The sequence below is a fragment of the Lytechinus variegatus genome, chromosome 13 (assembly GCF_018143015.1).
Source record: "Lytechinus variegatus isolate NC3 chromosome 13, Lvar_3.0, whole genome shotgun sequence".
NCBI classification, from domain to species: Eukaryota; Metazoa; Echinodermata; class Echinoidea; order Temnopleuroida; family Toxopneustidae; genus Lytechinus; species Lytechinus variegatus.
The window spans coordinates 25,048,807-25,064,557 of record NC_054752.1 but is presented as its reverse complement, the minus strand read 5'-3'; the positions used below and the strand labels follow the sequence as shown (position 1 = coordinate 25,064,557).

The 15,751-nt window shown below is 37.2% G+C and overlaps 1 protein-coding gene and 1 long non-coding RNA gene across 3 annotated transcripts in view; both read left to right on the top strand.

Moving 5' to 3' along the window:
• The first annotated feature begins 1,350 nt into the window (after positions 1-1,350).
• LOC121426118 lies at positions 1,351-3,291 on the top strand. Its single transcript, XR_005971560.1, has 3 exons — positions 1,351-1,547; positions 2,512-2,694; positions 3,264-3,291. It is a non-coding gene; the product is annotated as an uncharacterized LOC121426118 (long non-coding RNA).
• The window catches only part of LOC121426117 (sushi, von Willebrand factor type A, EGF and pentraxin domain-containing protein 1-like), an 80,227-nt gene continuing 67,761 nt past the window's right edge, over positions 3,286-15,751 (top strand). For both annotated transcript variants that reach the window (XM_041622286.1, XM_041622285.1), the window contains exons 1-7: positions 3,286-3,527; positions 7,384-7,578; positions 8,248-8,448; positions 11,419-11,610; positions 12,725-12,934; positions 13,553-13,759; positions 15,217-15,320. In XM_041622286.1, coding sequence (XP_041478220.1) covers positions 7,449-7,578; positions 8,248-8,448; positions 11,419-11,610; positions 12,725-12,934; positions 13,553-13,759; positions 15,217-15,320 — 1,044 coding nt within the window. In that variant the 5' untranslated portion in view covers positions 3,286-3,527; positions 7,384-7,448. The remainder of the gene's footprint in view (positions 3,528-7,383; positions 7,579-8,247; positions 8,449-11,418; positions 11,611-12,724; positions 12,935-13,552; positions 13,760-15,216; positions 15,321-15,751) is intronic.

Here is a 15,751-nt window from a genome sequence, read left to right as displayed (position 1 = left end):
TTTTTGAAAACACTGTCCTTGAAAATGTTTCTGAAACAAAATTCTTAGGTGTACTTATTGATAATAAACTGTCATGGAAACCACACATCGATAATATATGCAAAACAATTTCAAGAAATATTGGAATTATCAACAAGCTCAAATTTTTTCTTCCATCTCGTACACTACTTACATTATATCACACCTTAATATTACCATACATTAATTACGGTATTTTGGCATGGGGTTGTGCAATTCAAACACAATTACATAGGATACTTTTGTTACAGAAAAAAGCACTTAGGATAATATTTCATACACATTTCAGATGTCACACAGATAAATTATTTTTTGAAAACAAAATCCTTAAAGTTAATGATATATATCTGTTCCAACTCGGCCAATTTATGTACAAACTAAATAAAGATGATCTCCCCGCAATTTTTTCAATTATGTTCTGCAAAAACTCCTCTGTACACGATTATCCTACAAGACAACGAAACTCTTATCACCTACCTCCAACCCGAACTTTACTTGCAAAAAATTCTTTTGTTTTTTCTGGTCCTGTATATTGGAATTCCTTGCCCAACGCCTTTAAGGAATCCCCAAGCATCACAATTTTTAAACATAACCTTAAAAAGATGCTTATTTGCCAATACTTTACACAAACAAGTCAATCTACCACATAACCAAAACCATATACATTTTTCCCCTCCCATCATACAACTTGCCTGTTTCCGCACCTGCCATGCTCTTCTTTGCACCTCCAATTGTACCTGCACCCCCTCTCTCCCTATATTTGCCTCTGTTCTTCCCTCATAATCACAATTATTGTAACCATGTTGTTATTTTTTATTATTTTTATTGTTATTACTATTATCATTTATTCTAATTTGGTTCACTCTTTCGTTGTTACCTTCGATATTTTGTATAGCCTCCTTTTAAACTGTCTTCCGTCTCTCCTTTATACTATAGTTTTGTAATATACGTATTGAAACTAAGTTACGGGGGCTTGCCTCCCATACAAGCTTCGCTTTTCTTGGCAAGCCCCTCCGTAGTGTTTTATATAGTTAATATAGTCAAAGTTACTTTAGTTTGCATTAATTCTCATTGTTTATACCTTATTTCGATTGATGTTGTACTTTAAATATGACTATGTATTGTTTGATTTTGTTGTGCTTTGTGAACGGAAAATGAATAAAATCTAAATCTAAAAATCTAAATCTATATGATTCATCAACTCTTATGTCAAATTGCGAGCTTGGCATACCATTGTCGATTCATTCTCGGATGCGTCCGATTTGGAGTAGTACCATCTATATTTCTAATACTTATGGAATCTACGTTTGTCAATTATTTCTCTTGTGCAGTCAAGACGTGTTCGGTTATCGGTCATCCACACAACGGCTTTCATGACTGTCCTCGGATAACGGAGTACCTGGTTTTAGGGACAACTTGCCGATACTTCTGCAATGAAGGTTATAAATTGCAAGGCCCATCTCGTCAGGAATGTGATGGAACAGTAGCGACATTAAGCTGGACTCCACTGCAAGCACCGATCTGCCAAAGTAAGTGATATTCCTCTTTCTCCTCTTTCTATTATGTCAGATAAATGCAATTTCTGGAACATATAAATGAATTTTAGTCTCGAATCAAGGTCTTTACGATAGTTTATACAGGGAATTATCGGGAGGAGGAGGGGGGGTATCTAACCTTCTATTTCCCTGTTTCCACTGAGTAATAAATGAATGTTCAGCCCATCCCGGGGGGGGGGGCACTCACATTGACGAGTGGATACCATGCGCGACCAAAAAAACACGTAAATAGGATGCATTTTTTAAGATAGGGCACGTTACGTACGTAACGTGATAATGGTATCAAAAACACGAAAATAATGAAAAAGGGGTATCTATTTCGCTAGGAAGATTAAGTGTTTAAGGGTCGAATTTTCGGGGATGATAAAACAAAATTAAAATGTTTAATAAAGGATGTCCTTTTTGCCCCAACACTTCGTGTTTAGAGTCCGATTTGCGCGAGGTGTATAGAAGGACGTGGGGTCGTACTAAACCAAAAAAGGTAAAGCCGACGACCGAAGGACCCGTAAAAATAAAACATTCCTGTACCTGTTTAGGGGTTCATTTCAGGTAATATTTGCCAAGAGTATCGTTTTGTTTCCAATACTTGTTAAGGGTAGGGTTTCACACGCCAGTACTTGTTAAGGGGTGCATTTTCAGAATATGGAAAATACGTGTTTAGGGTGCTTTTTGAGATCTAATGGTCGCGTATGGTATCCACTCGTGAATGGAAGTGCCCCCCCCCCCCGGATTCTGCATATTTAATTGGAAAACTCTTTTTATCTAGGAATCAATTCAACATATACGTCTTGGTATACTTTACATAGTCGACTTGACTCAATATAAAATTACTAGTTTAGAAATGAAATATGTCCCACCCTCATTGTCATAAACATTAATTAATCCCGACTTTTATTTATCTATTTGACTCTTTCTGTCTTCTTATTTTGGCAAACAGGAATAACTTGTGGTCCATTGGAACACCCTTTGCATGGTTCGGTATCATGCACACAGGGTGACTATTACTTCAGCATATGTTCTTATAGTTGTGAGCAAGGATATGGTCTCGAACCAGGAGTGGTGTCAAATCTCGTTTGCCTGTCATATGGTTGGTCTGGAGTGCCAGCTACAGAATGCACAGGTGGGTTAGTGAAAACAACGATCATGATGGTGACATTTGATTTTTTGGCCATAAGATATGTAGGAAAGTCGCTCGCACGTGACGTCACAAATAAAAAAAAAATCAAAATTCTATAAATAACCTTTTCACTCTTTTATGGATTTTTCTTAAGCCTTCGGCAATATTTTCTTTTGTTAATTTTTCTACCTATTTTGCAATAAACCTTTTTTGTCGGGGGTGAACATCCCCTTTCAGCATTATAATAAAATAACAAAATCTAAAAGGACATTTAAATTGTTGTTCCTTTATTAACGCCGCGGCTGTTTATCCGAGTGGCTTATCATAATAAGATGGTTGTTGTCTGGTAAGTACTGGATATAAATATTATGTATTTTACTTTGGAAAATATGTTCATGCTTAAATACTTTGTTACAACTATCATCTTGTCTGCACAGAAAGAGTGGACAATTGTGTTTGTCACGGGGGTAGGACTGAATGTCCTTGATACGCTCATTTTGATTAATTATCGCAGTCAATGAAATTTATCCATATTCACCATTAATGTAATTAAAATCTATATTTCCGTTTAGATAATGAAAGTCCGGTATTATCTGGATGCGAAACTCAACCTTTGATTCACCGATTTTTCCTCCCGGCCAATGAAAGTGCGTCAGTCTTCAATTGGACTGTCCCAATCGCTTCTGACAATGGTGGTGAAGAGCTAAACGTTAATGAGCCAAATTATCCCAAACCCGGCGTAGATGAACTGGAGGCTGACTATTACAATTTAATCTACTCAGTCACAGATGGCAATGGCAACATCGGGACATGTAGTGTACTTCTCATTGTGTCAGGTAGTAAAAAAAAAGACGCACACCCCTAACATGCAGGCCTAATCAAATTCAAATTTGAAAAAAAGTATAAATTGCTATCGCTTTTGTATTAACTTTATAAAGGTGCCGTGGCCGAGTGGCTATACATGGAAAGTCGGTTATCGAACGAAGGTTCGATCTCCGACCGCGGCACCTTTGCCCGTTAGCAATTTAAGCTAGGCATTCAATCTACAATGCTCTTTTATCCTGCTTTCAAACAAATTGAAATGCTATATGCATTAATATTGGTAACTAGGTGTGCACTTGAGTCATAAAAAGAACAATTTATTTGCTTTCATATACTCGTTATAGTGGCGCGCCGCGGGTCACGGCAAAAAAAAAATTGAGTCAATTGTCAAGTATACTGACCTAATAAACATGATAAATAGATACATTTTAAGGACTGCCACTAAAGGGGTATGTTTCTCATTGATCAAATAATGCCAGCGCGAGCTGAAATTTTTGATATTCTAACCTAAAAACCGGGACATTATAAACAATTTTTTGTAATCATGATACCGTTGATACGTACTTGTCTCACTGACAAAACAACAATGCGAGGAAATGTTTGTATATATTTACCTCAAACAGCTAGGGACATTTTAAGGACTATTTTTTTAAATAAAATTCATGAAGAGCATACAATCAGAGTTGCATGCGAACGCCAAACGCTTGCAGGGTGGCCGTAGCGGGGGGGGGGCGGGGCGTATGGGGTGTGACCCCAGGGGGCCACTTCCATTCACGAGTGGATACCATGCACGACCATGGGGTCTCGAAAAGCACCCTAAACACGTAATTTCCATATTCTGAAAATGCACCCCTTAACAAGTATTGGCGTGTGAAACCCTACCCTTAACAAGTATTGGAAACAAATTAAACGATACTCTTGGCAAATATACCCTGAAATGAACCCCTAAACAAGTACAGGAATGTTTTATTGTTACGGGTCATTTGGTCGTCGGCTTTACCTTATCTGGTTTTGTTCGACCCCACCTTCTACACCTCGCGCAACACGGAATCTAAACACGAAGTGTTGGGGCAAAAAGGACATCCTTTATAAAAAAAAAATAATTTTGTTTTATCAACCCCGCAAATTCGACCCTGAACACGTAATTTTCTTAGCGAAATAGATACCATTTTTTCATTATTTTTGTGTTTTTGATACCCTTATCACGTTACGTACGTAACATGCCCTATCGTGAAAAAGACATCCTTTTTACGTGTTTTTGGGTCGCGCATGGTATCCTCTCGTCAATGTAAGTGTCCCCCGGCAGTAGCGGACCGTGACCCGGCCGGAGGAGACAAAACATTGGGGGGGGGGGGGGTACTGTATTGTTTGTGAACAATGCCGTGCCCCCCATGCTTTGTATCCTCGGGGTCACGGTCCGCCACTGCCCCCGGGGTGTGACACCCCCAACATTCATGGCAGTCGGAAAATTCATTGTTGGCAAAATGAAGGATAGAGGAGAAAAGGAAAAAGAGAGAAAGAAGGGGGAAAGAAAGAAAGAAACAAAGTAGGAAGGGAGGAAGGAATGGGAAAAGGATAGAAAGGAAAGAACATTCGAAGAAGGTTGTGGTGAAAACTGCAAGGGTAGACTGTAGGTTATTACACGTGACTACTTGTACTGAAAAAGCTATGGCTGCTAGCAAGATGACGGAGCACTGATGTGATGATGTTGTTGCAAGGCTAACCTAATAAATGTCTGTTGTATATACGTTATAAAGAACCGACTACTGGTCTGTTATTTGCATGATAAGTTCAACGCAAAGGTTACAGAATGTAGATTTATTTTTTATAAAAATACTACCAATTGCCAACCCCAAGTCCATGTAGGCAGGCTTAAAATATCAGCAAATCAGCAAGAATACAAAGGGGAAAAAGACGGAGCTATAGAATACAAAGTAAGCCCCCCCTAAAAAAAACCTAAGAGTTTAGAAATTGTACCACAAATAGGACGATTTGAGTTTTGCAAAATAATGAGAGGCATGCAGGACTAGGTAAAAAAAATGGGTTTGGGTGAATTTCCAAAGTTGAAGTTAAATTATTAAAGCCATAGTATAGTTGGTAAATCATGGAGTGGGTTATTAAGTAAAGTGGCAAAATCTATAGGCTCTACCAGTCGGTCAAGTGCTTTAGATCTGGAAAGAAAAGAATGACAAGACTTAAAGACTGGTAAATCATGTTCAGCCATGTGCAGTTGACAAATTCATGATGCCAAGTCAACAAGTTTTGCAGTTGGCAAAAAGCACAAAGATGTACTAAGTTAGTAGGCCTACATATTACATATATTACATAACCTTTTTTCTAACTTTATGAAACATATTTTACTTAAGGCCTGTGTGGTCATCACTATTTTGCTCGCTGTATATTGGCTACCCCCTGATTTTAAAGGACAAGTCCACCCCAACAAAAACTTGATTTGAATAAAAAGAGAAAAATTCAACAAGCATAACACTGAAAATTTCATCAAAATCGGATGTAAAATAAGAAAGTTATGACATTTCAAAATTTCGCTTCATTTCACAAAAACAGTTATATGAACGAGCCAGCTGCATCCAAATGAGAGAGTTGATGATGTCATTCACTCACTATTTCTTTTGTTTTTTATTGTTTGAAATATGAAATATTTTGATTTTCTCGTCATTGTCATGTGAAATGAAGTTTCATTCCTCCCTGAACACGTGGAATTCCATTATTTTAACATTTTGTGCTTCAGGCAAGGAGGTCCTAATCGTCAAATTCGTAAAAATTGAAATATTGTATAATTCAAACAATAAAAAACAAAAGAAATAGTGAGTGACATCATCAACTCTCTCATTTTGATGTAACTGGCTCGTTCATTTAACTATTTTGTTAAAAATAAGCGAAACTTTGAAATGTCATAACTTTCTTATTTTACATCCGATTTTGATGAAATCTTCAGCATTGTGCTTGTCTGATTTTTCTCTATTGATTCAAATCAACATTTTTCTGAGGTGGACTTGACCTTTAATGAGATAAATAATCCTGTTCAAAGGGATTAAATGATACTCCCGTTTTCAAGTCAATATACACCCATTATTTTTCCTCGCACTTCGAGCTTCAATTATTCTACGTAGAACATACTGTGCATGATTGCCCCCATTAAGGTCTGAATATAAAACATTTCCGTTCAATGCTTATGTTCGCATTAGTGGATTGGTGAGAAATATCTGCCCGTGAATTCCTGATCTGAATATAAAAAAAAAATGGTTAGTGAAATCATAGTTTATGGTCCTTATGAATTCCTACAAAAAAGGTCTTAATATATATATTAAAAAATAACAACAACAGACAATGCAAGCAGCAGGAATGATGAACACATAGCAAGCAACCCATGTTTTATAAAGATATGAAAAAATATCTTACGTAATATAATATGATATAATATATATATATATAATAACATGACATAATATATTATATAATGATATAACACGATATATTACAATATACTATGATATACAATGATTGTATATCATAGTATATTATGATTATAGACATAGAAGAAGAAGAAAACAGTCATGATTGAATCAGTTTCTTCCCCCCGCTATGTTTTTCTTCTTTCTCCTTTTTTCTTCTTTCCTCCGTAGGAGGGAGGGGGGGGGGGGGCACGTGCCCCCCGCCCATACTTAAGCCACTGACTCGTTGAATATTTGCATGGGCTTAGATTTGCATCTGGATATTCCTTTTTTGTGATTCCTGATCGACCGACCCACGTACTATAAAGACCTTCTGCTTGCATAATCGTAATTATTTATCACCATAATTTTCATCACTATAATCATTTTAGATTTTGCTTGTCATTAAAATCTGCAGAAATTCGCTGTGATCCTCTGTCAATCCAAGCAGGTCTCCAAGCCTTCTGCAGTCATGGAAACCTGATGGGTTCTTTCTGCCATTTCTCTTGCATTGACGGATACTACCTGGAGGGGAACAACCATGCCAAGTGCCAGCGAAGGAACTCGGGTTCTAAGCAAGGCGATTGGTCAAATCCAACTCCCAAATGCACAGGTATATGTTGTCCCCACTGATCTGGTTGTCCCTGTCTTTCATTGTCATGCATGATTAGGCTTTGGAGTTCTTGGGGGGGGGGGGGGGGGGGGGGGACACTCAGTATATATTGCATAGTGGGTATGTGCCGCGGGGCTAGCATTCACGTATGCCTGTTCCATAGGGATGCATTCGCACTTACACGCAGGCGACCCGTTGATCGTTCTCATAAACATTTGTAGTTCCAAAGCTCGATCGTGCCGAAGTCCCTCCTTTTTAAAATAAGCCCTCTCCAAGGCCCCCGGTCTACCCGCGGCAGATACCTACAACTTTTTGGGGTCGAGTACCCCCCCCCCCCCCGGCTGGGTTCTTGCAAGGAAACGTTTTTTTGCGCCGGTTTGCGCCATCATATTAAAAATTTCAAATGCAAATTTATGGGAGATTTGAACTGAAGCAAAGCAGACCATCAATCGATTGCAAATTACAACGGAATGCGTGACTTACAGTTGATTTTAAGTGGAAACACTCAAGTCTCTAAAAAAAAAGCCGCCTCGCAAAGACGCAATGCGGTTCTCGAGGACACCGGTGTTTATTATCGTGCCTCGTTAGATTCGGAACTTCGGAAGCGATCTTGTAGTCTCTGATAACATCTTTCTTTTCCTGTTTATTTCTTTTAAAAATCAATTGTAGAGGTCCATTGTGATTCAGCCCCAGAACTAGAAAATGGCTTTTTATCATTTGGATTTTGTGACACGAGATATCTATCCCTATGTGTCTACGATTGTTCTGAGGGATACACCATAAGGAATCGCATACTCCAGTGCATTGGTGGGCCGGGAACCAACTCCGCTTCATGGATAGCACCAGGGGGTGATGGACCGGTGTGCGAAGGTATAGTTATCAGTCCATTTCCATTGGTTTGTGGTGCATGGTGCTGCATTCTCCTATGATAATTGGAGTGTTTTGATATCACTCCCGATCCCTGCTACCTGACGAATCTATTTCCCCTTTATTTTATTTTGCAGCACAGGTGAGTATCCTTTAAACAGATACATGTAGATTGTAGTAAACAATTATTATGTTCATGGGCATGATGGGTGTCGATTGGCGTAGATGGTGGGAGGGGGGATGACATATTTTTTTGTTCTTTTATTTTAAGGAGGGGGATCAGGGACTTCATGCACGATTCTAAAATTTTGAGGGGTAAGACCTTTTGCTTGTAGGGCAAAATTTACAACAGAAAGTAAGAACATGAAGAATGAGAGAAGTGAGCCAGCAAAAATTTCACGTTTTCTATCACAAAATCTAATTTTTATAATCGGGATAAAATAGTTTTTGACATGATATTTTGGATTATATATTATATTCTTATATGAATATATTATATCTTGCCCTTTTATTTCCTTGTAGTTGTATCCTACTTTTTTGGTTATGGAACTTTATTTATTATTACTATCATTTTTTTTTTTTTGGGGGGGGGTGGTCCATGACCCCCAAGCCTAACATTGATCTGTATACAAACTTGTAGGGGGAGGGGTAGTCCTTAAGACTGAAGTTTTAAGTATTATTTTTAGCTTTATTTCTACAACAAGATGCTAGGCATGCACTTAAATGGCTTATGAGGATCGTCTTTGTTTGCGGAGCGGTGATGGCCGCACCCTTTCGAGAGGATTTTTTCTTTTATGATAGTCTGTGTTTAGTAGTCTTCTTAACCAGTTCTATGAAAATTATTGATCAGAAAATAAGTACAATATAATACTAATGGATTATTACTAGCGATGTACAGACGGGGAGGCCAGGGTCTTTTGGTGCCCCCCCCCCCCCTCCGAAAAAAATTTACTGAATTTACGACCAAGAAAAAAGAAAAGGGAGAAGGGTGAAATATTATGTCAACATCTCATACAATATTATTGATGTTTGTCTTGCCTGTGTAGGGTGGCTACTGGAGTTAAAGTTAGGGTTCACTACACAGGTGTTAACTATATAAATTACACAGAGATCTTTCTCTATTCAAGGCTAGGGTCCAACTCGCCGAGAGCACATGGCTCACTTTATTTCTGCCTTCTTTCCAAAACTATAGTCATCCAATTAACATAAACATCAACCAATCAAAAGGTAGTGTGTCCTCTGGGTGGACACACTCTATCTATAATACATGAAACATAGGATAGATCAGATAACCAATCAGGAAGTAATGCATGCAACATAAAAGAAATCAATAGCCAATCAGCAAGATGTGTGCATAGTGTATCAATGTGTGTGTAACCGAACATACAGAGAATCAATGAACTGAAGCACATAATCCAGGTCAACTCCATGTCTGGCTGGCTGAACAAAGAAGTGATATTTACAAACACTGAGCAGATGTATTGAATTGCATCTCACATTCCAACTTGTTTTTAGAAAGTTCTCTGACCTATGGAAATAAGGCTCTACACCTGCATAGCAGAGCGAGACTTCAGGTCAATGAATTTAGGCCACATGGGGGGGGGGGGGGAAATCAATTTCAAAATCTTAACCTAAGGTTATGTTTTTGAATGTCACCATAACATAAAAATTATATGGACCTTGTTCATGAAACTTAAGGTAATGAAGTATTACTAATTATCCTGCCCGAGTTCAGGTCACATGACCAAAGGTCATTTAGGGTCATTGAATTTTGGTAATGTTGGCAGTATTTGTTGAATTAGCAACATAACATGTCACTTTAGGGTAATCAAGTGTATTGTTTTGCACACATCTTTTACCACATTATCATCATGGAGCTAACAGAGAGCTCTATGTTATCATGGTCAATTTGGGTTAATGGACATAGTATTTCATTATCATGTTTTCTTTTGTGAATAATTATCTGTTTTCAAAGTCAACATTGCTGCTATATCGAATCGCGTAATGCGGGCGAGACTGCGAGAGGCATTCCAATTCTTTGTAATAAAAATGTTGAAATGTTTGTTTGCATCTAAATACCTTTTCATTAGATTTTACCTGATATAGTATATCTGACCCCCTCAAAAGTTTTAGCTCCTTACGCAACTGATTATTAGGAGAAAAAGAAGAGAACTTGCAATTTTTCTGGGAAATGTTTGAAAAATATGATGGAGCTTGGATGTCAGTGGAAATGTAGAAAAACAAATACACTAGAAAATTTAATGCATCTCTTTAAAATTCTGCAAAGATTTTATTTATTTATTTATTCATTTATTTATTTATTTATGTGTTACTCATTTATTTATTCATTTATTTGTTATTTAATCATTTTTTTTGGGGGGATGGGTATGCAATAGATTATCATTATTGCTAGTGGATTGAAAGAGATAGGCCTGCCAGTGCCACCTGACACAAAGGTTTGATTTATTTTGATTTATTTCATTTAAACATGGTAAAAAGCCCTCGATCATCCAATGGCTGGTTTTCAGAGAGGCTGTGCAATATACAAACAATAGAAAGAATAACAAATCATAACAAAGTAAAACAAAAATCTATATACAAAACCAAAGAGGGAGGATGAAACAAAACAGATATAAAATCAATACAGAAAAACAAAATCAAAATAGTAAAACAAAAAAACAAAACAAAAAAAACCCCCACACAATTGTAACAAATATAAAGAGAAAGTTTTGTAAAAATAGGATAATCAAGATTTCATGACTTTTTCAATTTCAGATTCAAATCAAATGTTATCCCAGGTCGACTGGGATAACTTTAAGGCAAGTTGATCAGATGCCCCTGTACCCACTCGCACCATTATCACAGCCCACCTTTCACACAACCACGTACATACTTTAGTGAAAGAAGGGGTGGGGAGAGCTGGGTTCAGAAAAATGATTGTTGCAATTTTCTGCATTTTATCTTTATTTCTAGTACAAACTTGTGACATACCGCCGCTTTATGGTATCCTTGAGGTGACCAACGGAACGTGCGAAGAATCTTCCTCTGTTCCAGTCAATGAAATATGTTCCTTTGGATGCGTGAATGGATACGCTTTGAAAGGGGATGGCGTTATTCAGTGTGGCCTGGATGGATCGTGGTTGCAACCAATCCCAGAATGTGAACGTAATAAAGGCATACTTTATTTTTTGCGTAACAGGACTACTAGTTTGACAGTTATTGCACTTTTATTCCAATGAAAAAATTGCAGTCAAATCTAAATCTTTGGCGAGTTGGGTGCAAGTGAAGATTTCACTGATAGATTAAATAATATTAGCTTTAAAGAAAATAAAAGATATCCAATCCAGTTTTTACTGGTTCAGAAACCATGGGCTTTATATGATGTAAAGAAAAGAACATTTTTTTGTTGTTATTCTCTACATGTATGTAATAAAACTAGATTATTAGATTTGGATATGTTTTTGAAAATCTTACTTCAATGCTTGCTTCAAATTTTCCATCAAAATTTGTTTGATGCTAAAAGCTTAGAAGAGTAAATACTGGTTTTATTGTCTTGCCTACCAGAGGTGAAGCCGAGATTTAGGAATTTAAATGTCGTCCGTCCGTCATCCCTCCATCTTCCGTCCATCACAAACCTGTAATTACACCTAATTCCACAACCGTAAGCCGTAAGTCGCTTTTCAACCAATCTTAGATGGTAGATGGACTTGGGGGACCTGCATGTTATGCTGCAGTCGGAGGACACATGGTAAGGTCAAAGGTCATTTTCAGGTCAACGTTAAAGTTTACATGCAAGACTCTATTATGACACCTAACTCCGCAACCGTAAGTCGCTCTTCAACCAAACTTGGATGGTAGATGGACTTGGGGGACCTGCATGTTATGCTGCAGTCAGAGGTCACATGATAAGGTCAAAGGTCATTTTCAGGTCAACATTAAAGTTTACGTGCAAGGCTCTTATGACAAGTGTTATTCCATCCCAGTCATTTCACAATGAAGTTTCGATATAATTCTCTTGCGTGCCCTCGCAAATCACGATATTTCTGGTTACTTTCATAAGTGGGCGAGACACAAAATTGCTTTTGCCTTGTTGAGTGAATGACAAACTATTCATTATTGATTCATGAATGTACTGCAGAAACTCCTGCAATAAAATAATCATAAAACTAACAGGCAATTTAGAGAAAAAAAATTACATATCTCTGTCTTCAAGTAATCAACAGTATGCGATGAAATAGCTTTGCCAAATCTGAGGTAAATTCCCTAACTGTATTTATAGCTATCACTTGTCCCCCAATACCGGAGCCTATAAACGGAGGAATTAATGGATGCCCTCTGCAGATAAATGTTGAGTATGGATCTACCTGCAGTGTCTTCTGTGACGTTGGGTTCAAGCCTATCAATGAAAGCGATCCTGTTCAACGTACCTGTGACAAAGATGAAGATGACATAGGGTTTTGGAATGAGGGTGGAATAGTAGCATGTGCTGGTGAGTTCTAAATTCCATTTAGCTTGTAACATCTTACCCTGTGGCATATGTGATGCAAAAAATTTATAATAATTAGGTTCTTTCTCTAATTTCAATTTGTAATTGATCTAATTTAAATAGTAATGATGATGATAATAATACTGTTATGATAATAATGATGATAATAATGATAATAATAATGATTATCATGATAATGATGATTATGATAATATTAATAATAACAATGATAATATTACTAATTATAATGATAATAATACATCATAAACCTACATAATACATTTTTGCACGGAATGGAATAAAAAACGGGAATCCTTTAAAAATGCATCAATCATGCCCAATTGAACAGGACAATATTGCTCTATCGTCTACAGTAAATTGTTGAATGCCAAATAAGACTGATGTGGCCTAGACTTGAACTCGCGCCCATCTGGTTGTGAGGCGCACGCTCTACAAAGCAAGTCAAGACACCGGTGTAAGTATACTGTGATGTATTAAAACATTTAGCTCCAAGGATTCCAACATGAATACAGCACACATGTTTTGGCAGTTCAACAGGACAATTTCGAAAATTTATGTAATTTAAATTAAATGCATTTTGTATTCTTATTCTGTTTCCAGCTGTGACCTGCCTCCCACTGTCTGATCCCGTCAACGGTGAAATAGAATCGTGTACAATTGATGGATCTAGCACCAACACCAGTCACATTCAACGTTACAATACAGTTTGCAGGTCTTCCTGCAACCTTGGCTACACCGCACAGTACAGCATCACTCGTAGATGTATAGAGGATGGATCTTGGGATGGCATCGATCAGCTCTGCCAAGGTTTTTTTTATTCCTTCCTTGATACATTAAGTAAAACATTAAATCAAGTTAGACATCATGTAACCCTCATCCACAAGTCCATGATGGTTAGTCATATAATAGCGAAAATGAAATATAAATGAAAAAATCAGGATGCCTGTATAATAACTAGAAAGTAAAGTTATATACAAACACCCATTTTTGTCTCGCCTGCGTAGCGGAGCAAGACATAGGTATCACTATTTCCGTCACGCTGCGTTGTACACCCAATAAACTTTCTATAGCTTTGAGGTGGGATCACCATATTCATACCAGAGGTCCATCTCCTGAAGGCACAGGTCAAGTTCGAATATGAGTCGAATTTGAATAAGGTCAAAGGTCAATGAACTTTCCATGACTGGCACTGTGCTGTGTTGTACGCATAATAACTTTTATATATCTTCGAGGTAGGATTGCCAAATTCATACAAGAGGTCCATCTCTTGAAGGTGCAGGTCAAGTTTGAATGTGAGTTAAATTTGATTAAGGTCAAAGGCCAATGAACTTACCATGACTGGCACTGTGCTGTGTTGTACACCCAATAACTTTCTATAGCTCTGAGTTGGGACCACCAAATTCATACCAGAGGTCCATCTCCTGAAGGTACAGGTCAAGTTAGAATGTGAGTTGAATTTGAATAAGGTCAAAGGTCAATGAACTTTCCATGACTGGCACTGTGCTGTGTTGTACACACAATAACTTTCTATAGCTTGTAGTACTTCACTCTTGTATCATTTACTTATGATATGCACACAGATCAATTTAGAAAACCCTACTGCTAAAGTGAATGCAAGATTGCTAAAAATCACACACAATAAGTTTTTATATTTATCTTTCATGCACAACCTTTCCTCCATTTTTTTCGAACAATAAGTTTGCCATAACACCTTAATAATTGATTTAAGTTTACAATTTTACTCACATTATTATCAATTACATTCTTTATCACTTACATTCATTTCCTTACTTGCATGGAAATAATTATATGTTCACAGTATTAACAGCATTCTTAGTGTTATCTGATTTTCTAGGGATAAAGTAGGCCTATACCATTAATGCATATATGTAAACTGTCAGAACCACAATTCACCCCCTAAACTGCTGACAGCCTCAGAAGTCATATAGCATACTAGTAGTTTCGACATGCAGTCTCTTCATGACTGCAATCTGCAGGCGAGACAACGCTTGGCGTTTGCCTTGTTGTTTGTGGATGTGGATGTGTGGGTGTGCCTTTGGAGGGGGGGGTCTCTACAGAACTAGCTTGCCATTTATAAGTGCTGCCCCCTCTTCTTCCCCAGTTGCCAGCACATAAAAAAAACATGAGCAAGAGCTTGTTAGTTATTTTGGATTGTTTCATCCAGTGTTTTTTGTATATAAATGTAAAATATAACGGCAAGAATATATCTCTCATGAAACTGGCTCACTCCATTTCACTGTTAGATGAAACCAGTCCGGATATAAACTGTCCATCAGACAGAATTTTGTACGCAGACTTCAACCAACTTGAGGCAACATTTGATGCTAGCCTGTGGGAGCCTGTTCTTGTAAGTAAAATAATTTCATGGTATTTATCATCTTCAAAATTAATGTATACCTTGTTCCAAGTAAAAACGCTGCTATTCAACATTTAATGCAATGTTGTTTTATATATGAACCTTACAGTATTTAAAAACTTTAAACAACAATTAAATAATTCATTGAAGATTAAATATGAAAAATAAACTTTGCTGGTCAAGTTTTTTAATGATTGATCAAAAACTTGTAAACAACTACTGTAGGCCTATGGTTCATACATCAAACAGTGCTGTGTAAAAATCTTGTACAGAGCTTTTACATGTACATTGTTACAGATGCTTGGTTTTATACATTCAAATTTGAACTAGAAAATCAGCACTCAAAGTGCAGTCACTATACAAGGACGTTAACTGCTAAATTAACACTTCATTTTTTAGAGTATTTTCCAGGTGACAGATAA